Consider the following 22,169-nt stretch of genomic DNA (forward strand, 5'->3'; position numbering starts at 1 on the left):
TGGTCAACCTTAAAGTGTGATAAGCAGCCACACTGCTGTGGATCAGCACTGAGCATCAGGTCAGCTGACAGATGATTAGCCAGCACTGGCCCCATACCAGCAAACTAATGAGGTTATCTTGGGTTGTCCCTCTGAGCACTCATCCGTCTTCTTCAAGTGTCTCCGTCTCCCTGCGTCAGTCCAGCACATCTACATGTAGAGTGAGAGGCAAAAGGCGCTGGGAGGTTTCCCGTGCTCTGTGAGCATTAAGGCAATTTATTTAATTCAGTTCCAAAATGACTGCGTTAGGTCTCGAACACACGGTCGTCCCTGTGGTTGTCTAAGTGAAACACAGGCTGAGCTCACAAAGTCAATGTGAATACAGAGCACAGCAAAGGTTGCAAATGGAATCTTCTCCATGTTAAAGCCGGCGGCTGTGGTCTCAGTCATCCGAGGCTGTTTTCATACATTGAACAGTTATTGAGAAACTGTTCAACAGTTGAAGTTTTATTAACTAAACGTTTTGCAACCTACTCGTCCTTTTAAATCACTGTAAACATGTTTCCCTGTTATAGTGTCATAAACTGAAAATATATTGTGATCAAGTGAGGGAAAGACATTTGTGTTACTGTGTTTGTCTGTTGACATTTTGTCTAAACACAACTTATTGAAACATTACCAGTTTTCTGACCTTCGAGAAAGTTAACCATTTATTTCCAGGAAACCTTTCATTGATAAAAGTATCATATATTTTAAATCTTTTAATTTCCAGCAGAGAAAATAGGTGTTTCAGGAAAGTCAACAACCCCTTATCGTCACATTTGGAACTGAACTGATTTACACCTAAAATCCACTTTATTGTTCAATTGTCGCGAGTCTTGTTAGATCACATATCATCCTTCACATACTTGTTTATGTTCATCAGTCGAATTCCATTACTTTAAAATTGTTAAACTGCCGATGTAGACAATAACTCAAAACAAGCATCACTGAATAAACAAAATAAAGAAAGTATGAATTTTGAATCTGTTTGTTTCTGTTCTTAAATTTTCATTATAAGGGTTTGGCTTGACATAATGTGAAATACTGCACAGGCTCAGAAGCGTGAATAAAATGTGACTTTTCTGAAACAAGGACACATCATTGTCACCAAAGATCTTACTTGTTCTCTTTCAACCAAAGAACCTACATGGACAAGACACAATCTCAAATTGAGGCTTTTTGCTCCTTTGTGGACATCATGTAGAATCCATTTAATGAAAACAGTAAAATAAAATACAGAAAAGTGAGTTTGAAATATCCTAAAGTTTAATGAAAGGGTGATGTACTGATCAGCAAGAAAAGGGTACAGTAAAACTACGAGGGAAAGGGGAAAAAGCTCGGTACTCAAAACATATCTGTCCGTTTGAACAGCAATACGATTCAGTCCAGAGGAACTGCGGCCATTCCCTTGTGCACTAACTTGTGTGTCAAGGATGCAGGTGGAGGGCACAGGGGAGGAGGCGCAAGGGAACTACAGAGATAAACGTACTGCTGTTGTCACAAAGAAGTAAAGGAAATGTAAGGGGGAAAAAAACAATTCCTTCTAGTTTTAACTATATCCCTCTGATCAAAGTTCAAAATGGAAGCACCCACCACATGTGCGGAGCTAACTGCTGGGCCTGATCGTGACTTCCACTTCTCTTACATCTGGGGTTGGATAGGTTCTGTTTTTTTGTTTGTTTTTTCCTTTTTTCGGTTGGTTCTTAAACCCTTTCACAGTGCACTCATACAGCATAGAGTTCATAGATCTTCTTGGCGCAATACGCCAGGGCAGCCAGTGCTATCGTATTATGGAGTCTCTTTCTGTGGACGTCATCCCTGCGTACCAATACCACGGGCGTCGAGGAGGTGAGTGTATGCAGGGGCAGCCGTGAGAGTTTTTGGCTGTCATATTCCACCTGGTACTTGCAGCAGGGGTCGAACTGCCAAGAAATCCCGTAGAGGGCAGAGCAGGCCACGCTGAGGGCGCCAGCAGGCAGCGCCACGTAGCGAGAGTATTCAACAGGCAGTGAAAGAGGCGTCAAGAGGCAAGCCGTTCCTGACAACACAGCCGTCTTGTGCAGGCAGTTGCCAACTGTAATCCAACGGGCCGTCTCATCTCCGATACGTGTGGGCTCAATAACAATGTATTTATACTGGGCCTCCAGTGCTTGCTCCAACTCGTACTCGAACTGGTCCTGTGCATTCTCCCCGTTGTAGATCTCGTGCACAATGTAGCAGTCTGTCGCCGCCATCACTCCCCTGAACATAAACAGAGAAAAACATTTTTGTGGCCAAATTTTATTGCAAAGAAAAACATTCCAAGGAGGTTATTTTTGTCTCAAAGTTCCTCAACTTAACTTTCAGTGCATTTTCTACATCACATAAATATTCCTGCTGTATATATGAATATATATATTATCTGCTTCTACTAAAGAGTGCCCGTGCAAGATTTGATTGAATAGTTATATTTTGCTATTAATCTGTACATCTACATACTTACATGAGAAAAATTTTATTTATAGACAAACATTTCCATGCATACCTGCATTTTTTTCAGCACCTATTTGAAAAGCTACTTGAAAATGTTGATGTGTGACCTTTAGACTACATGGTGAATGACTGTGAGCCCACTGTTACAACACAATGAAGTCATTTCTCAATGTTGTCAGTCCAACAAAAGATACAACGCGTTTTAAATGAAGTCATTTCCCATTTTAAACTTCATTGTTCTTACTGGGATTGAACAGGTAATTCAGTTTCCATCACTATCCCTACTCCCGAACTCCAAAATATAAAAATACCCAAAGTCAGCTTTCATAGGGGAAGTGATGTCTACAAACTACTTTGTCTGACCAGCAAACAAAAACCTGCATCGTGAGAAGTATGACATTTAAAACACTACAGTTTAAAATGCTAATCCAGACCCCTTGGATATGTTAGGTTGCAAACTAAACCATTGCTACCAACACCTTTGTTTTGACTTTCTGTTTTGATCTTGTGTTATCCCAACACCTCAGTATATGGACGTTCTTCACCCCTAATGAACTGTACAACTACCACCACACACGAGTGGATCCTCTGAGGCCTCGATAACAAGCTAACTAACCACTTGACAGATAACAGGCTTATTCTGCCTCACAGACAGCGGGACGTGGACTGAGGCAGGAGGGGAGGGGGAGAGAAGAACTGGACGTTAGACTGAACACCGGTGAAAGTCATGTGAGGATCACGGATCAGGGAACACCGTGTACCGGAGAGGCGCTTACAGAGCTGGCGGTAGAAAGTTGAAGCGGTGCACAGCGAAGTTGAGAAGCGACTCACTTTCGGTACAGGTCGAGAAAAAAAAAAAAAACAGCGGACAAGGCTAACATCCTGCCGGGGACTTGGCAGCATGTTCGCCGGGCCCCACCGCAACCAGAGCCCGCACCGACCCCGCGGTTAAACGCAACCCCCCCCCCGGCAGTTAGTCGGTTTGTGTGAAATGAACCAAAACACCGCACGAGCTGCGGGTTTGTTTCCCCCGCTAACGCTAGCTAGCTGTACGCGCTAGCCCGCTAACGTTAGCCAACCAGGGGATACAATTCCGACTTGTCGCGCTGGTGTTTAACTTTGCGGCCCCGAACGATGCGCACGTTTAGCGTCACTCAAGCAGAGAAATCGACAAAATGACACTTCACAACAGAGCATTCTCGTTTAATGGCCAAGATGTGGAGTAACTGACCTCTCCCTGCTTACTGGGACACCGCGCCTCCTTCCCAGCGACGCCATGTTGGAGATACAACCGTGATTGCGGTTGACGTATGACGGCGCCCAGCCTTCTGGGTAATGTAGTGTGTCAGTGCGCTGGGAGCGTCGCTTGGGCGCGGAATGAGGACTACGTCTCCCAGAATGCAACAAGGGACAGAGCGCCTGACTTTACGTCTTTAACAGCACGTACAAGTTTTGAGAGGTCAGAATGAATTATGAATACATTTGAAAGAGATTAACGGAGGTGTGTGTTTGTGTAGAACATAATAATTAATTGATTAAAAGCTCATTAAATAAATACACGAGATAACCACATTAAATTATTATTTTTAATTTCCTGAGTCAGTGGCAGCATCATGTGTACAGTATGTAACACAACGTACATGTGTTGTTTTGTAATAGCACGTGTGTTGTGTAGACTTCTAGGTATCTCTGTGTGTGTGTGTGTGTGTGTGTGTGAGTGAGAGAGAAGATGAAAAGTGACAGTGTTGGTGTGTCAATGATTAATCAAATCATTGATTTATTAATAATAGATAGATGGATGGATAGATGGATAGATAGATGAATAAATGGATAGATAGATAGATAAATAGATAAATAGATGGATAGATAGATGAATAGATGAATAAATTAATAAATGGATAGATAGATGGATAGATGAATAGATGGATAGATGGATAGATAGATAGATGGATAGATGAATACATGAATAGATAGATAGATAGATAGATAGATAGTCTCCCTGACTGAATCATAAATCACCAAACATAGCTCAATCAGACAAAAATCAAAATACTGCAGCGTGAAATGCAATACACGATACTGCCACTAGGTGGTGACAAAGTAAGGCCCTTTAAAAACCTTCACCAACAGGCTGGATCATCACTGATGCGTTACAAGGTCAAATTACACATGAACTGGATCAACACAGTGTATGTGCTGTTATTGAGTTTGAAAGTTAACCTGTAACTTCAAATGTTTAAAACTTCCAGTGTTTCCTTGATTTCATGCAGTTTGTTGCAGAATGTGAGCATGAGTTTATCAAGGAGACAATATACATCTAGTCAAAAAGTAGTAGTTGGAAGTTTTACATACATTTGCATCCATTTGCTAAAATTGAAATGTGTTCATCTGACTCAGTCGATGAAAGAGCTCAGTTCATAAACTGTCATAAACACATATCTAAGTCATACTCATAACAATGGCTGTATGTGAATCCTGTTTCGTTATACACACACATACTTTGACAATAATGTGAGTATTAGATGTATTTATTTACACACAACAGTAACAGAAAAGAAAAGTCTCAAGCACAAAACAATATAAAGGACTGGTACATCCACCACATGCTCATTTGAAAGAACCATCCGCTAAAAACTGTTTCATCAGCATCTGACTCCTTTCAAGAAAACACACAAATATCAACAAAACTACAAAATGAAAGAATGTTTTGAATACCTTAACCAACCAATAGGTGTGTGCCACCTAAAATAAAACTTTTACAAAGGGAAGGTTTTTCCTTATTTAAGCAGATAGTCTGCGTCGCACGTTGATGTACGTCCTGCCAGTGTGTCGCGTAACCTGAGGTATTTTTTCTCCTCAACACTTAAGATTGTCGCCTGCAAAAGACTCCAGAGGAGCCGTGAGAAGGGAAATAACAGTAAACCATATTTTGTCAGTAAATTGTTGCCTTGTTCATCATCAAAAAACAGCAACTGATCAAATGACGAGAAAACACAGAAAGCCTCAACCACACCACAGAATGTAAATGCCCTGAATATATAGCACTGCTGTTTGTGAAATGCTGGTTTCAGCAGAGATATTGATTCAAATACACTCTCAAGTGCTGCGCTGCATAGTGACAAGCTTCACACCTAATTCCTCATGTGTGTGTGAGACATTTAACACCTACAATGGAGAAAATGGTTGTACCTGCAGAGCTAGACATCCTCACATTGTGTTCTTTGGTTTACAAATTCTTGCACCTTTTAACTTTTCAATGTGGACAGTAAGTGTCTGTTACTGGTAAGAGTGGAAGTGGACAGAGTAACAGTGGAACTAAATTGAAAATTTGAGAAATAAATGTTTTCAAAATACAAATTATATATATTTTTGAATTACCCATTACCGACAAAATGTATGTCTCTTTTTTGCAGTAACATAGAAAACGAAATTGTAATAGCTTGATGTTTAAAAGATGTGTTTAGTATTCAAAACCTACTACATTAGCATTTCAGCCCCTAAGAGACAAGTTTATAGAGTGGAACACAAACGGAAATAAAAAATAACAACCTCAAAGAATATCAAAAGGGAGTTGAATTATAAAAGTCGTCATCATCTGGACGTCAGTGAAGCCATAAGCTGCTTCCGTCCGAGTCCTCACAGAGAAAGACACGGGGTTGGTCCATCTTCATAGAGCTGTTCACAAACAGCGAGTCCAAAGCAGGACAGAACATTTGCAGTCTTTTTTTCCACATGTTCTCTTGATAAACCCAACGCTTGCTCAGTGTCAGTGATGGTTTGACAACCTGGAGGTTTCTGTCTGAGGTAACAGGCTTCGGTTTTGGTTGATTAGTTTGCACGTGTGTACAAGTAACGACCAGATGATTCACTTCCTGCTTCTGGTTAAACTGCCTCCAACGTGTTATGGCCATTACCGCAGACTTAATGTACAGCTCACAGACGACTTCCCCGTGTGATCCGCTGTCTCTGGATTCACTCAATGTGCCTGGAAGGTCCTTTATTGTATATCAGCCTGTATCTTCAAAAGATGCTGCTGCTGCTGCCACCACATCGTGTTCATCTCCTGGGAGTCTCTTTCTCCTTCTCTGCCGCGGCTGCGTGGGGTCATTGACAAATGTGTTCAAAGTACTGAGGCTGAGGATTCTCTTTGACGTATTTCTGAATGTACCAGCAGGTCAGGTGGGCTTTCAGGTCCTCTTCTACCACAAAATCCATGGCTGCCTGTCATCACACAAGCATACAACCACATGTACATTGATCTGACAGGCACTTTTTCACATGAACACTTTGTTTTGTATATTCAAAATTCAATTATGTGAGGTGGGCTTGTGAATGTTTGCCAGATATACAGCAAGCATGGACATGACTGGTATAATCAACATAAGTAGGTACTTTTTCAATTGAAATAATTAAGTTCTAATCATTAGTGAAATTTAGATTCATGTGGACAAGTGTTTAGATCTCCACCTGGTGGCTTGCTGAAATATAGGTCCTCCTCCATGTTAATGGATGGGGGATAGACCAAACTAAAAAGTAAAAGTACACATTAAATATTTCTCAAATAAGGTTTCTGTCATTTTTATGTAGTTCTTATCACACTGATTTTGCCAGTGTAGTTATTGTTTGATGATAAAAAATACTGACTCGTGATTGGTTGAGCCTGCATCTCTATACCCCCCTCTACTGTGAAGACTCTTGATCCAACTGCACAAGATGGAGGCGTTTGTATCAGGGACATTTTAGCTTAATTTATAGTTAGTTGGAGGAAGTGGAGACATGTCGTCCATCTTTATCTGCTGTGGTTCAGCCACACACAAAATACCCGTTTTCCACATTAACATGGACGTGGACATGCCTAAAACTTATATAGTCAAAGTATTATATACAGGGTCTTTCGGCTTCTTAATGAGTTTTACCTTGGCCAGGTGCTTGGCGATTCCTCTCCCTCTGTAAGCGTCTGGAACCTCAGTGTGTTGCAAATCCACCGTCTTTTTCCCAACATATTCATACAGGAGAACTGCCCGATCATGAGATCCTGAGGGAAAGACAAGTCACAGCTCTCAGGTTGTGTTAACTTGTTAGTGGATACTAGATAATATGTAACGGACAACCACAATGATACCTACTATACACATGCTACAGAATTTGATGGTCGATTAACTGTAAAGTCTGAGCATTAAAGCTTTGTGAGAGCCCACTGCTTCCATTAAATTTGACGTTTATTGGGATAAAAATAGATTGCGACTGCTTTATACATGTTATTATCTTGATATCGTCTTTGGCGTTATCGCCCAGCCCCCCTGGTTTCAATCAGCGATCATTCAGCCCCCTCAAAACAAGAGGGATCGCTGGTTTGATACCGTGTACCACAGTGGAAAACAACACTTGGCCCGGCCAGGTACAGACAGACAAGCGCTTGTGTAGCAGCTGGGTGGAAAGACAGACCACAGATAGAGATCTTCATTCAGGGAACAAGGGTTGGCTTAATTTCGCTGGAAACATATCTGTAATGCAAAAACTTATTTCTATAAAAGGAAAACACACAGATGTGCTTTGCCTTGTCATGGACAGAAGGATCCCAGAGAGTTAAGGAAGTGCCGCAGGCCTCGTTCGGCCTGAACTAAACAATACACAGCGTTTTTATCCCAGGAATGTGGACGAGCTGTGTTTTGAAACTTCTACAGGTTGGACGAGATGAACGAGGCTGTTGCTCCACTTGGAAGTTTAATTACTTTACTTCACACACGTCAATCCCACGGTTTTATGGCTGGAGGCTGTTGAAGGCTGAGTGTTTGACTCCACGTCAGGGAGAAGAGAGACAGTTTCCACCGCGACACACAGAGAAACCAGCAGCTGGAGGAGAAGTCAGGAGAAGCACTGGCCTGCGTTCAGCTCCTGACCCGGAAAAGGTATCTGATCAAACACGTTGACACTTCAACCGTGTGGAACAATAAACCCGTTAATGCCCCAAAGTGCCGCCGGAAGGTAAAGAAGAGGCCACGGCTGCGACGTGTAGCAGCAGAGAACCCCCCCCCAGCAGCCGTCTGGGGCTGGTTAGCGTTAGCCTGCTAGCATGCTAATGTTTACATGCTGAACTCACCATTCAGTCTGATTACAAACTGCCGACGCTTTTTGTCGTGCTCCACCTGCATCTGGGGGTTCGCGGCGTCGGGGGCCGTGTTGGCCGGGGCTGCCTGCGCCATGGTGGCCGGCTGGAGGACACGGGAGGCCGCGGAGCTCCGGAGCAGAAACGGCTAAACTGAAAAATAATGAAGGGTCAAAGCAAAACACTCCGCAGGAAATCAGCTGTGAGGTCACATGACGACCCACAGCCAATCAGCGCCCTGGGGAGAGACTCTAACTGTGCAGACGTTGGGATCAAGATAAATATAATATTAGTTGATATAAATTTAAAATATTGGTAATCTCTGGTAATAGTTAGTCATCTATAACATTAGTTAGTCTTCTATGATATTAGTTAATCATTTGTAATATTAATTAGTCATCGATAGTATTACTTAATCATTTAATATATAAGTTGGTTAGTCAGTAGTCATTTATAATATAAGTTAGTCATATCTAATATTAGTTAGTCATCTATAATATAAGTTACACACACACACACACACCATTTTATACTAACTCTCTACATCCTCACGCAATCATCTTTTACATTACATTACATGTCATTTAGCTGACGCATTTATCAAAAGCGACTTCCAATTAGTGCCTTCAACATCAATGAGGGGCCATTCCGGGTTCAGCATCTTGCCCAAGGACACTTAGGGATTCGAGCCACTGACCTTCTGGTTGGGGGTGGACCGCTCTACCCCTCAGCCATCGCCGCTGTGTGCCACTGAACAAGATGATAGTAAAAGCACTTTTCACAACCCATAACCATCTGAAGTGAAATGTATATATTATGTACATATTTCTCTTTAGTGTCTTTTCTGTTTCTATTTGATTTTTATCACCTTTTTTTATTTTTTATTTTATACGTTCACATGTTCTCTTGTCTACCTTGTTTTGACTATCTGCTGCTGTAACAAGTGAATTTCACCAGCGTGGGATCAATAAAGTCGATTATAGTAAATACGATCAAGAAAGTATACCCCTGATAAAAAAGTCTACTGCTTTACGTGTTTTGTCCGGGCCACATATATACAATAAAATAAAACTAGTTACGACATTTCCGCTCTAATTGCATGATGTGGTTATTAGAGATTGAAGAATATGATCTTTCTCACTCTGAACTCACATTGTACAGTTGTTTTTCCCAGTATATGAACAGACATAGATTCTGATGGGTCAGGTCAGGTCACAGCTCCCAGATCCATGGTGGCAGCTGTGTGTCTTCAGTGGTCAGACTCCTCTCAGACTCACATTAGTTCATGTGCTAACTGCGACCTGTTTGCATGGTGCTGATGTCAATTAAATATAACATCTTGATATAAACTTTATATACATTTGGAGAATTATAGACAGGTACGTCGAGTTCACTGAAACGACTGTGTAGTAATCCTGTTAAGCTGTCGCCCTAATCCCACAAAACTCAATTACTAAATTAGTCAACTCTGTTGGATTACTTCTGTCTGTGTTTCTTTTGGACACTTTTGTATAGACGTGCTTGTGATATGCAGGTTTTTTCCAGACTGAGAAGGAGCACAATCGTTTCTGCAGACAGATAGTTCAATTTGCACTATTTCCTCAGTGGTCTCATTTAGTCTTCTCTCATTACTGTTAAAGATGATGTCCAAGTCGCCAAGGTGAGTCCAGTTATCAGGTTATTCCCTAAATGTAACAGGTAACTGATTTAGTTTAGCTATTAGACAGATAGATGTACACAGTAGGGCAGTGCTTCAATTTGTTGGCTCATTGAAAAATTAAAAAGGAGATTATTTCTGTGAATTTCAAAGCCATAATTACAGGTTACATATTGTGTTTATGTACAACATGTATAACATTTGTCTACTTCTTTATCGACAACTAACAGTTTGATGTGTGCTTATGATATTTACTCTTGGTGTCAAAGAGAAGTGAAATGTGAAATGTCCTCACATAAGTAGGAAACATTTCCTGACACCATCCATGATTTTATTGGTTTAACAAAGTAATCAAACCTTTACCAGTGTCGTAACCAACTAAACCAGAGAAAAGCATTTCATTTGAGCACCATTGATTTTGTGTTGCTTGTTTTTTTGTGCTGATTTAGGCTCGTTAACAGGAGAACAGAAATTTAGCACTTTATCCAAAGTAGGCTAAATCTCATGTTCCCTGTAAGAAGCTTAATGCAGTGAAAATGTTGCTGTTTTGAAGTGCACATAAATAAACGTGCTACTACAGAGATGTTACAAATGTTTTCCATCAATTTAATTAACTTCCATGAAAACGTGATTTGTGCTGAGCTGCCTCAGTCTTATCAATAACAGGTGGCCGGAGCTCGTGGGGAACTCCAGGACCAACACACCTGCACAGAAGAAAGGAGGAAAGGTAAGAACCAAACTCGGGAGGAAATTCAGACAGACATGCTTCTCAGGTTATTTAAAATGCTTTTGACTTTAAAAAAGTCTGACTTATTTATTACATTGATTTGAAAACATTCTTGAAATGAGAAAGTCTTCCGTTTTATTATATTTGTCTTGATTATTATCTAATTTCCCACATCTGAACAAAAGATTAAAAGGGTGTTGAAGTTTCTAGCATGAGCCACCATGTCAGCATGATTAAAACAAAAATCTTTCATAATAAAACTGAGACATACAAAATAAAGATTTGCATTTACGAGGTCCTATCCGACTCCGTTTATGAAATACAGCATTTTTATGTTGCAAAAATTGACTCTTCAATCACTGGATCTGATCCCAAAATAAGATTCACAAAATAACTTTCGGCATTACCACAACAAATACACTCAGAAATAAAGGTTAGGGATAGGGTTGTTTTATTTTCATTTGTCAGGTTTTAGTCTGAAGTACAGCATCTCACATTTTTAACAGTTTCCTCCAGCATTATATTTAAAATAAACTGTGCGTAAGAACATGTTCAACATTATTAGGCTTCGTTTGCAATGTCCTGAATTGTTGATTTAACGTGGATGCAACTTCCTCAGAGTCGGGGGATGTTTTGCTTGCATTCAGTCTGATATATGTTACCATTGATGACTGAAAATCAAATGTGTGCAGTTAAATCCTGCCCAAGTCACTGAGTCAGGACTCTTCCACCCTCCTCCAATTGATTTCTGCGTCACGGCTCCGGCCACAGATTGATTGCCTCTGCAGTCGGAGAGGTTGCGCCTGCTCAGACTGGAATAGACTAGAATAGACTGTGTATGTCTGATGACTCCCCTGATGCTCAAGTGTGATTAAGTTTAATGTGTGTGTGTCCTCGATCACAGTGTCGGTCAGATGGTACTTAAGCAAATTAAGAGCTCTTGCGAGGATTACAGGGTTCTCTCCAGTGGTGATTGGATTGTTTGTGTTAAAGAGTCCAAGCTGGGATGGGGGTGAGCAGGAGGTGTGATGTTTGACATCTTTATTTTTTCATCCCCATACCTGAGACGCAGATGGAGCTTTCTACTGTCTTATTCCCTGTCGTTGTTAAGTGTCTGCTGTCGCTCACATCCTCTCTGTCTCCCGAAGGACCGACTCACAGTGCCGGCATCTGGTGGTGGTAAACAGGCCGGCAGCAGTGTGTCTAAACCCAGTGTCGGCTGTGGCAGGAGCAACAGCCAAAGCAGCAGAGGCAGCGACTTCACGGCGGGCGTCGGTAAAGTTGGAGGCAGTTTGAAAAGAGGCAGCCTCGGTCACCATGGCAGCGTTGGCCACCCGGGTACCGGACCGGCACCTCAGCCAGGAAGACCTGCTCTCCGCCTCTGCAGCAGCCGGAGCTTCTCGTCCCTCCACACGCCCTCGTTCAAGACCGCTCCGTTCATGAGGAGCAGCCGCTCTCTCAGCAGACTCGACGAAAGATCCTCCAGACGAGGTGGATTCACTCATGTGTCATTATGATTATATCTCATAAAGCTAACTTAAATTATTTTTGAGCCATGAATCTTATATGTTTCTGAAAATCTAAATGTGTTGGCTCATTTTTATTATGCTATTTGTGGGGGGTTTTCTTACTCTGCACCACGATTTTTAAAAAAGGACTTTAAAGATTTGAAAGCAAATGATGATAAATCTCATCAAACAGTTTCATATAAATCTGTTTCTCTACTGTCGCCTCTGAACAGATTCAGACCATGCACCTCCAAACTCACAAGATAATAAAGGACAAAATTCAGGAGAGAAATTCCTGAACTCTGGCCGGCTGTCGACCTCTGAGGAGCAAATCAGGTTTGTTGGACTTTTCATCTAATGTTGTTCTGCATAAATGCTTTAATCCAACTGAATTACAAATAGTTATAACGCTCAGTCATTAAAAACTGGGTTTGTCTTCTACTGTTTATGGTTTTGTCATAAAGGGATTACGAAGACCAGTGTCATGGTGATGATGAGGAGAAGATGTCCTCCTCCTCTTCAGTCTCTACCGCTGCATATTATCATCACTGCAACACAGTAAAGAAACAGGTACTTAAAGGTTGAGTTTTTATATTAATAACTGATGTTGCACAGATGCTACAGACATCAGGAGGACATCTCGGACCTTTTCTGCTTTTGTCTAAAGTCTATATGTTGGCCCGTCAATACGTCACTGGCCTTTTATTTAGATATTTGATGAAAGAGAGGTGGAAAGCATTTTCCATTACTGAGGGTAAATTAAGGTCATGGAGCAGTTTACATGAAGCAGATATATATGTCAGGATCTTAGATACAAATATAAAAAGCTTTTTAAACAAACATTTAATCTTTTTCCCCACAGACCAAAGATGGAGTGTCTGCCGCGCTCTGTGCAATGACCTCTGGGATGAGACGCAACTGGGTCCAAGCTGTGTTGAAGAACGTGAGGCCCAGTGTAACAGCTGATGTCCCAAGGTAACTGGAGTTGTTGCACAGCTGGTATCAAATCTTTGGGACTTTAAGCATCTCCCCTTGTGAAGACGTTTCTTTCCTCGTGCTCACAGCTCCCTCTCAGGGCAGAAAACCCAACAAAGATCACATCAACCGGACTCAGAGTCGGCTGAGGCTGTGTGTGAATCTGAAAACCCAGATAGCTGTTGGCAAGAAGCCAGTGACAAGGCAGAGGATTCACATCAGCAGCAGAGAGAACAGGAGAAGGAGCTGCAGCCGGAGAAGGAGCAGAGCTGCAGTGGTAGTAACTCAGCTCCACCTCCTGTGAGTCCTCAGGTGGAGGACGACCACGGTGCTCCCTCTGATCCGTGTCCGCCACAAACTGGTGAGTGAACTGAGATAAATAGTCATTTCTTCAGTTATTACTTTTAAATGAAACGTCCCAATGGAAAATTGATCCCCGCTGTTTTTATTACAGTGTTTAGAATGTAATTATAGGCCAATCGAGGGAAATTATTATTTTTATCATTATACGTTACATTCAGTCGGTGAGGATTAAAATCTTTTTGCTTTGTGTGAATGGTTCTTCTGTTGTCCTGGTTTTCACAGACGTAGGTGTCTCAATAAAAGAGGAGGAAACCCGGTGTGAGCAGCAGCAGCAAACTGTGCAGCTGGTCAAAGAGGTGAGACTCCATGTGCATTGATCTTGTCCATTCAAATTCCACCATAAATTAAAAACCTTTGTTGTTGTTGTGTGAATATGGTGTCACATGCAGGAAATAACAAGCAGCTAGAACCGTCTAAGAATCAGAAGAAAACAAACGTGTTTAGGAAATTTAAAATGAGAGACATGATTCCATGTTACGAGTGACAGTTTGTTGCCGTTATACCACAGCTGGAGCAAACACAGAAGGAACTGTCTCGACTCCAGCAGTTAAACAGGAATCTGCAGGATGAACTGAAACATGAGCGAGAGACACATTCAAGAGAATCGGATCTTCCACAGGTAGAAGACACTGTGAAATATAAATATTAAATTCAGCATGTAAAGAACAGTTTGTCCTACTTAAATCTCTCTGTCGTCCTCTAGAATGATCTTCTTTCAAACTCTTCGGAACAAGCTTTGACTTTACAGCGACTGCAGAAGTTAAACCACGACCTCCGCGTCGAGCTGGAGACGCAGAAGAGGAGTTACGAGGAGGCCAGAGAAGCCGAGCTACAGCGAAGAGTAGATCTCTTGGCTCAACAGGCTCAGTTACTGGTCACAGGCGACGCCACAGCTCTTGCACAAGCTCATCTGGAGCAAGATCGACGTTGCTTTCTTGAGCAGGAGAAGGAGTGGGAGAATCATGTGTCCTCCCTGAAGTCCCAGCTGAGTGTCAGCGAGGAGCAGAAGAAGGAGGCCGAGTCCCGGCTGACACAGCTGCAGCAGGAGTTGCAGGGTCATTACGATCGCCAGCAGGAGGCCGATCGCTTGCAGAAACATCTCCAAGAGGTGGAAACCCAACTTTGTGCCAACGAGGAAGCACAGGCTGACAAAGAGGCTCGTCTGCAGAAGCACCTCATGCTCCTTCAAGCAAGTCAGGACAGAGAACGGAGGAGCTTGGCTGCCAGTCTGGAGCAGGCCCAGCAACACTCACAGGACCTTCAGGAGATGCTGGACAGGGCTCAGGAGCAGAGCCTGAGCAAGACTCAGGCCTGGACCACAGAAATTGAGGTGGCTCAGCAGCAGCTCCAAGAGGAGCTTACATGTACGGTATCTGCTGTACATAAACTACAAGAGGAAAGAGAGCAGCTCGGCCACCACTGTCAGGAGCTGCAGAACCAGTTATCTGAGGCGGAAGGAGAGGTGAGCAGGCTGCAGAGCCGCTTGAAAACAGATGAGACCCAGTACTACAATCTTGAGCACTCGTATGAAAGAGTTTGCGAGGAACTGCAGCTGGCTTTGGGGAAGGCGGAGCAAAGGGAGTCTGAAACGCAGGACATGCGAGAAGGATACGAGAGACTCCTCGACGGGAAGGAGCAAGAGCTGACTGAAGTTCTGCTAAAGATGGAAGTCCTGGGAAACAGCTTGGAGGAGACAGAGGTGAAGCTGAATGAAGTGTTGAAAGTTTCCAACTCAAGTGAGAGAGAAAAGCAGGTGACTGATCCTCTCAATGCTAGAAGAGAAGATGGAGCAGAGAGTGACGAGCTCTCCGACAGCTCAAACACCACAGATGTTGTTCAGGTCCACGGCAACCGCTCTGATAAACGTGCCAGAAACAGGTCTCGCTCCATCGACCCGTCGTACCAGCACATCGTCACGGCGGGAGATGACCCAGACAGGTTTATGTCTGTGATCCAGTTACTGGAGAGGAAGCTGTATGTGACAGAGGAGAAGCTTAAGGACATCACACAAAGCCTGGAGGAACACCATGGTCACCTCAGCTGCCAGGACCCACACCTGTACTCCCAGCTCACCCAGAGCCGAGCCACGGCCCAGCACCTCAGTCTGCTGCTCCACAGCCAGGCCAGGCAGAGTCAGCGCTTCGCCCAGGAGTCCGAGAACCGCTGCAGGGTGCTGGTCGGCAGGTTTCAGCTCTCCCTGAACATCGTGCTAGCCTGCAGGGACAGGCTCCAAGCCCCCCCGATTAACGCTGCACAGTTTGAGAAGCAGCTGGCCGCCGCTGCAGCCTGCCTTCAGCAAGGAGAGAGAGACGCAGAGAAACATCAGCACGAGTCACACAATGCCAGCAAAGGAGAGGACAAAATCCTCCACGATGAGACAGTGGCTGGAGATTTTAGTGGCCTTAGTGCTAAAAGTAAACTCACTGATACATTTCCAACGGAGAATGGCATGACAAGTGTTAGGAAGTGCTTATTGAGGGAAATATTTGTCATAGGAAAAATGCTGTCTGTCCTTCAGAGTCAACGTGGCATCGGCCAAATATCCTTAGCAGTGAGAGACGATGAGGGGAATGTGGCACACAAGTACAAAAGCATCATCTCCCAAATATTAGCCCTAAGAAGAGAAAAAATAACTCAGTCTAGGAAAAAGGGATATGACGGTGAAGAGCATTTGGAAAGTGTGATTGGTAGAGGCTGCGCCGAAGCTGAGCTCATTTGCGCTGCCTTGAAATTTCAGCAGCGCTACGAGAGTCAACAAGCGGAGTGTGAAAAGACGGGTCTGGCAGACACCAGCCCTCCAGAGCTGGCAACGTATGAGCAGCAAGTGAAGGTGGAGGGCAGAGGTTTAGAGGAGGCTACAGAACCAGCCGAAAAAAAACAGTCTGATGACAAAAAGGTGGAGAAGGAACCAGAGTGGTTAGGGAGACTTACATCCCGGCTGCAAAGAAGAGCCAGATTCTTAAAGCAGCTCTGCCAGGAGATCTCAGACGGACCCGTCAGTGAGGGCAGTGTGGACTACAGTGGGGAAAATGGTTCAGACGTAGACACGGACTGGGTGCAGGAGCAGGCAAAGCTGATTTATTTGTCGGACCGGCTGCACTTGCATTTAGAGCAGGAGCTGCAGCAAAGTGAGGTGCAGCAGAACAAACTGCAGGCTCTGTGCAAAGAGCAAGACACCACGGCGATGGATGAGCAGGAGGAGGCGTTAAATCACACCTTGTGCCTGCTTCAGGAGGACAACAGCGTGCTCAGGGAGGAACTGGAGCGTGCTGAGCAAAAGATCATATCCGTAGAGACTGGGAACCAGAGACTCCTGGAAGACATACAGAGAATCGAAGATTATCACGAGGAGCGGATGCAAAAACTGGAAAGCAGTTTTCGAGAGAAGATAAGAGAACTTCAACAGATCCACGAGGAGGAGATGAAACACTTGCATGGATACTATACCAAAGAGAAACAGAGAAACTGCACTGAGGCGCCTGTTTTCAATGAAAGTAACTGTGATGCTCTGGCAGCGAGAGAGGCCCTTGTCCATCCTCAGGTAACAAAGACTTTATTTATTTATCAAACTATTGAAGTCTTATTAGAATCTCTCAGTTTAAGCTTTTTAAAGCTTTTACACTGTGAACATTGTAGTGTGATCACATGTTTGTTTGTCTTTATAAGTGAATAAATGTAAAATGACTAAATCTATAATTTAAGGTTATTGATATGTATTTGTTTGTGTGACCAAAAGCATTAACTAGCACATACAATAACTATATAACAGTGTATACAAATCTCCTCTAACTTACATTGATGTATATAAAAGCTGTGCAAAGAGTTGTTTACTGTACAAATTAAGGTAAACCTGTGATCTGTGATGATTTCATGAATAAAACAGGATTGACTTGATGTATATAAATAGAGGTCTAATTTCTGGATTTCAACGTAGGATCACGGCGTCACTGCTGCGGAGGAAATGCACAGGAAGCTGTTCGTAGATCTGCAGCAGCAGCATCAGATGGAGGTGGCGGCACTTCTGCAGGAGAAAGACCAGCTGCTGCAGGAAGAGACGGCTGCCACCATGGCAGGTAGATGAAGTAGTCAGGGCTGAAATGCCAAAGTAAAAGCACTCTAGGCCATTCAAGGGACTCCATGCATTACTTTGCTAAGTTTGACAGAGCTGTAGTTTTATCACTGTAGTTTTATCACGGACACATGGGAGCAGATCATTGGAACATTTATTCGGTGTAAGAACTGGTTCACAAGAAGCTTTGTCCATCATGAAAAGTCGAAAGTAAGTGTTGGAGTCAGGCATTTTATATCTTATCACTTTTTCTTCCCAGCAATTGTAGCGATGAGGAGAGCCCATAAACAGGAGCTGGAGAAAAGCAGACAGTCTCAGCACATCAGGCAAAGTGCTGACATCGGACAACTGCATATTGAATACGAGTGAGTACTGATCCCATCACGTCAGTTTTACTCTTGAAGAGCAAAGAGTGTTTTACTCTATCACTACAGCATTTGTTCCAGGGACGCTGCTTTGTATTTTACTGTACAACATCATCTCCCCTCTGCAGGAAGGAGATCCAGTTGCTGCACAAGGAGCTGGAGGTGTTGTCAGTTCAGCACACGCAGAAATGCCTGGAATACTCTCAGCTGAGCCAAGAGCTGCAGAGCGAGAGGAAATGCTTGATGCAGCACCAACAAGAAAGGCAGGAGCTGATAAAGAAGCAGGTACAAACCGTTTCTTCTTACACGGGTCCTGTAGCTGGATATTATGAAATCCTATTGACTTATGTTGATGTTGTGTAAACGTTGTATTTGTGTGTGTGTGTGATCCTTCAAGAGAGAGATGGATGCAATGTCGCAGCTACAGTTCTCGATGAATGGGAAACATTCACATGTGGTGGCACAGACCACTGACTTCTATGAGATGGAGGTGAGCATCATGAAGTCTCCTCAAAGTCTCCCTCCTAAAACTTTCTGCCAAGAACCTGAATATTGACGCTGTGTTGACTCATCACACCACAGGTGATTCTGCGGGCGAGGGAGGCAGAGATGCAGTTCCTCCGACAGGAAGCTTGTTCACTCAAGGAGGAGTTGAAGCTCGCTCGAATGGTACTGAAGTCTCTGAACCTCCGGGATCACAAGATCCGATTAGAGAAAATCCTCTGACAGACAGACAGACAGATAGACAGGCAGACAGACAGACAGACAGACAGACAGACAGACAGACAAACAGACTGTAACAGATGCAATTGCAAACTTAAAAAAACATATCAAATTGTTTCTGTCTGTTCATATATTTATTATTTACATGACAAGAGCAGCGATTTAACTCTGTAACTGTGATTTTACATTGACAGGACAAAATCTATGCCCAGAACAAGCTGAAGACGCTCTACACGAACAGCCAGGACGAACAGCATCATGACGTCAACAAACACAACGCTGAACATTTCAAGTTGGGACCTTGGTTTGCAAACAGAGACACATCGGGAAAGAGCCTCAGTGAGATTTACAGTCACACACACAATCAAGAGTTTAACGTGTCTTTAGTTGGTTCGAGAATAATGGTGCCTGTTTCAATAGTTTGAATTGTTGGGGAACAGAACATGCAAACCCCACACAGAAAGACCCCTGGCTAAACAGGGAATCCGATAATATCCATTCATTCCATTAATACCATCCCTCTCTGATGTTGCACTCTTTCTCAGAGGACTCCACGCCGAACCCAAGTAACGCTGCTTTTAAGAAGAAAACTGAGAAGTCATCGCTCACACGTCAGATCAGAGCGAGATCGAAGGTAAACCTTGTTTTTAAGTTGGGTTAAATGTTTAGTAGAATGTAGATTATAAAGCAAACAAGCATGTGAATGCATCAGAAAGCAATTGTTATCCAGCACACAAAGAATGCAGAGTTTAAGAGGATGTTTTAAGTAAAAGTGCAGAATGTTTCTCTCATATGAACCATTTTCAAACCCTTACCCAACAGTAAAGTGTGTCACTATGAATAACGTTTTTGTCTCTTATTCATTTGAATGTGTGTTTGTCGTGCAGAGTTTGAAAGACGGCCTCTCTGTCCAAGAAAGAATGAAGCTGTTTGAGTGATTCTGATCCGAAGACGTTGGAACCTGCACATCACAGGAAGACGGCTGTTTGTCGAGTGCAGTTCAGAGAGAGTCCATATATATATGTATATATCTGTAATGTGTGTGTAACTTTTGTTGTTACACAAAAATGTGTTGCATAATGTTTTTTATTGGATAAAAAATCTGTTTGTGCTTCATGCTGGGAAAAAAGAAAAGAAAAACCAAGCATCCGACTACCACTAGAGGATGGTAAAGATCTGAGGTCTGTGTTTGTCATCACAGGAAAACTCATCAGTGTTGCACCAGTTGCATAAAAGCTGTTATTAACACTTTTCACCACTAGATGTAGCGTGATGCAACATTTACTCTCTTTTTACTTCTCCAACTTTCAAATCTGTTCTTCGGTTAAGGACAAAACATTTTAGAATGTTTACTATTCCATATAATCAGTAAATTAAAAATATTAGTCATGTAGATTTTGTATTTTGAAATGATGCATTTATGTAAACACAGAGAACAACCAAACTCTGCTTCCCTGCTGCCCTCTAACAATACCTGTGAGTATATGAAGTAAATAAATGTTATTTGCGGTCACAGTTATTAAAGTTATTATGGTCATGTTCCTTACAATTGAAGAGACAGGAACAGTAAAACACAGATTTCTGCTCTCACACACATTGTTTACACTTCAGCCTGGTCTCCAACGTTATCCCACCTGTCGTACGGAGGAAGAGCCAGAGACGTCTTATCATTTACCGTCGCCTCTGTCTTTTCTGAATACACTGTTCACCCAGTTTACCTCAGACGACCCCTGACGTGTAATATGTGTAGTTATCCTCCACAGATCTGTGTAAATTATAAATATAAGCTCCCGGTGTCCTTGGAGCTGCAGAGTCACATTCCTGAGGAGGAATATTGCACCTCATTAAACCCCAACACTCATCTCTCCTTTCCTGTGACGACAGTGTGTGAAACTCTTGTGGAGTGTTGTCATGAGCCGACACTTTGAAAGAGCAGAGCTGATTCCTCATAGTTTTTCATCATGGATCTAATTCTGCACCTTCCAGGTTTTACTGGCTCCCAGTGACGGTTGAAACAGAACAAACATCAGTTCTTCAGGTGGGTTTTCCATCACTCTCCTCTGTCTGTAAACAACAAATTTCATACTGTTGAATCCACAGACTCTATTTAAAGATGGACATGACATGACTGCTCCCCAAAGTGGCTGGTTATAATACAGGTCATAAACCCCATCTCCTCCATGTTCGCAGATGGGCCACATTTTTCTCATAGATGCTTTCTGTCATATTAAGTAGTTCTTATCCCTTTAATGTGTTTATTCCTCAGTTAAGTTTGGTTTTAAATATTTACTTGATGCTATGAAACGGGATGAAACAGTGGATACACACACTGAGTTAACTTGGTTGACTTTAAGTGAAATATGGGTGAAACCAATTTTATCAACATGTTAATAAACTCTCCAGGTCTGGTTCTCCTGGATATTTTTAAATTATGTCTTGATACTTTTCTATTAAACAGATTACTGAGAGTGATTTGGGTTTGTTTCTGTATTTCTCTGTGTGTGATGTAGTGTAAGTGTGTGTGTGTGTGTGTGTGTGTGTGTGTGTGTGTGTGTGTGTGTGTGTGTGTGTGTGTGTGTGTGTGTGTGTGTGTGTGTGTGTGTGTGTGTGTGTGTGTTGGTTGTGTGCACCTGCAAGGTTCGCTCCGAGTTGAGCTGCCCCACAAATGCTCATGACTGATCCATGGACGATGTGAAAACACCAGCACACAGGTGCACCTGCTCGGGCTGTAAAAATAAGTGGCCCATTTAGTCATGCAAAGATCAATTACAGCAGCCAGCGGTGGAGCCGCTCTGATCGGCGAGCACAGTCTGCCTCAGATACACTTCAGGTTTCAGTTTGCACCGGGGCCTGACACAACCACAGCTCTGATTCATCCTCATCTCACACATGACACAAGTGTGTGTTTGTGTTTTCACGTCACGGTGACCGGCCAGGAGCTGCTGCCGCAAACAGCTTCTATTTCTGTTTTTTTTTTATCAGCTTGATTTGGATCACGCTGTTACAAAACCAGGTCCAGAGGCGTGTGACCTACATGCAACTTGTTTGCATCAAACTCAAAATCTGTCAGCGTTTCCATGACGATGGATGAATCCTTCATCGTTCACCTGAGACAAATATAAATTTGGCACCAACGTCAATCAGGCAACACCAGCCGCTGCACCGGAGGGGGATGAAGATGAT

At 42.9% G+C, this 22,169-nt stretch overlaps 3 protein-coding genes across 4 annotated transcripts; 1 reads left to right on the top strand and 2 right to left on the bottom strand.

Moving 5' to 3' along the window:
* Positions 1 to 1,197: 1,197 nt before the first annotated feature.
* tmem11 (transmembrane protein 11) lies at positions 1,198 to 3,838 on the bottom strand. The gene is made up of 2 exons (XM_035180323.2): positions 3,725 to 3,838; positions 1,198 to 2,262 (listed from the first exon to the last, which is right to left on the bottom strand). Exons 1-2 carry the CDS (start codon positions 3,769 to 3,771, stop codon positions 1,746 to 1,748), a joined length of 564 nt encoding a protein of 187 aa, XP_035036214.1. The 5' UTR covers positions 3,772 to 3,838; the 3' UTR covers positions 1,198 to 1,745.
* Positions 3,839 to 5,005: 1,167 nt separating this feature from the next.
* On the bottom strand, positions 5,006 to 8,798 carry natd1. The gene is made up of 3 exons (XM_035181425.2): positions 8,594 to 8,798; positions 7,410 to 7,528; positions 5,006 to 6,714 (listed from the first exon to the last, which is right to left on the bottom strand). The coding sequence occupies exons 1-3, from the start codon at positions 8,694 to 8,696 to the stop codon at positions 6,598 to 6,600; spliced, it is 339 nt and encodes a 112-aa protein (XP_035037316.1). The 5' UTR covers positions 8,697 to 8,798; the 3' UTR covers positions 5,006 to 6,597.
* Positions 8,799 to 10,109: 1,311 nt separating this feature from the next.
* On the top strand, positions 10,110 to 21,458 carry LOC118122853 (trichohyalin). 2 transcript variants are annotated; one of them, XM_035179748.2, is made up of 18 exons: positions 10,110 to 10,259; positions 10,923 to 10,983; positions 12,132 to 12,474; positions 12,725 to 12,827; positions 12,956 to 13,061; positions 13,354 to 13,466; positions 13,556 to 13,827; positions 14,052 to 14,125; positions 14,338 to 14,448; positions 14,533 to 17,370; positions 17,764 to 17,902; positions 18,158 to 18,263; positions 18,392 to 18,548; positions 18,661 to 18,753; positions 18,846 to 18,932; positions 19,181 to 19,325; positions 19,532 to 19,620; positions 19,874 to 21,458. In XM_035179748.2, exons 1-18 carry the CDS (start codon positions 10,240 to 10,242, stop codon positions 19,922 to 19,924), a joined length of 4,908 nt encoding a protein of 1,635 aa, XP_035035639.2. In that variant the 5' UTR covers positions 10,110 to 10,239; the 3' UTR covers positions 19,925 to 21,458. The 2 variants fall into 2 exon arrangements, with proteins under 2 accessions (XP_035035639.2, XP_035035636.2); XM_035179745.2 differs by lacking the exons at positions 10,110 to 10,259; positions 10,923 to 10,983 and having other exon boundaries at positions 11,174 to 12,474.
* The last annotated feature ends 711 nt before the right edge of the window (positions 21,459 to 22,169 follow it).

This window comes from Hippoglossus stenolepis, chromosome 16 (assembly GCF_022539355.2).
Source record: "Hippoglossus stenolepis isolate QCI-W04-F060 chromosome 16, HSTE1.2, whole genome shotgun sequence".
Taxonomy (NCBI): Eukaryota; Metazoa; Chordata; class Actinopteri; order Pleuronectiformes; family Pleuronectidae; genus Hippoglossus; species Hippoglossus stenolepis.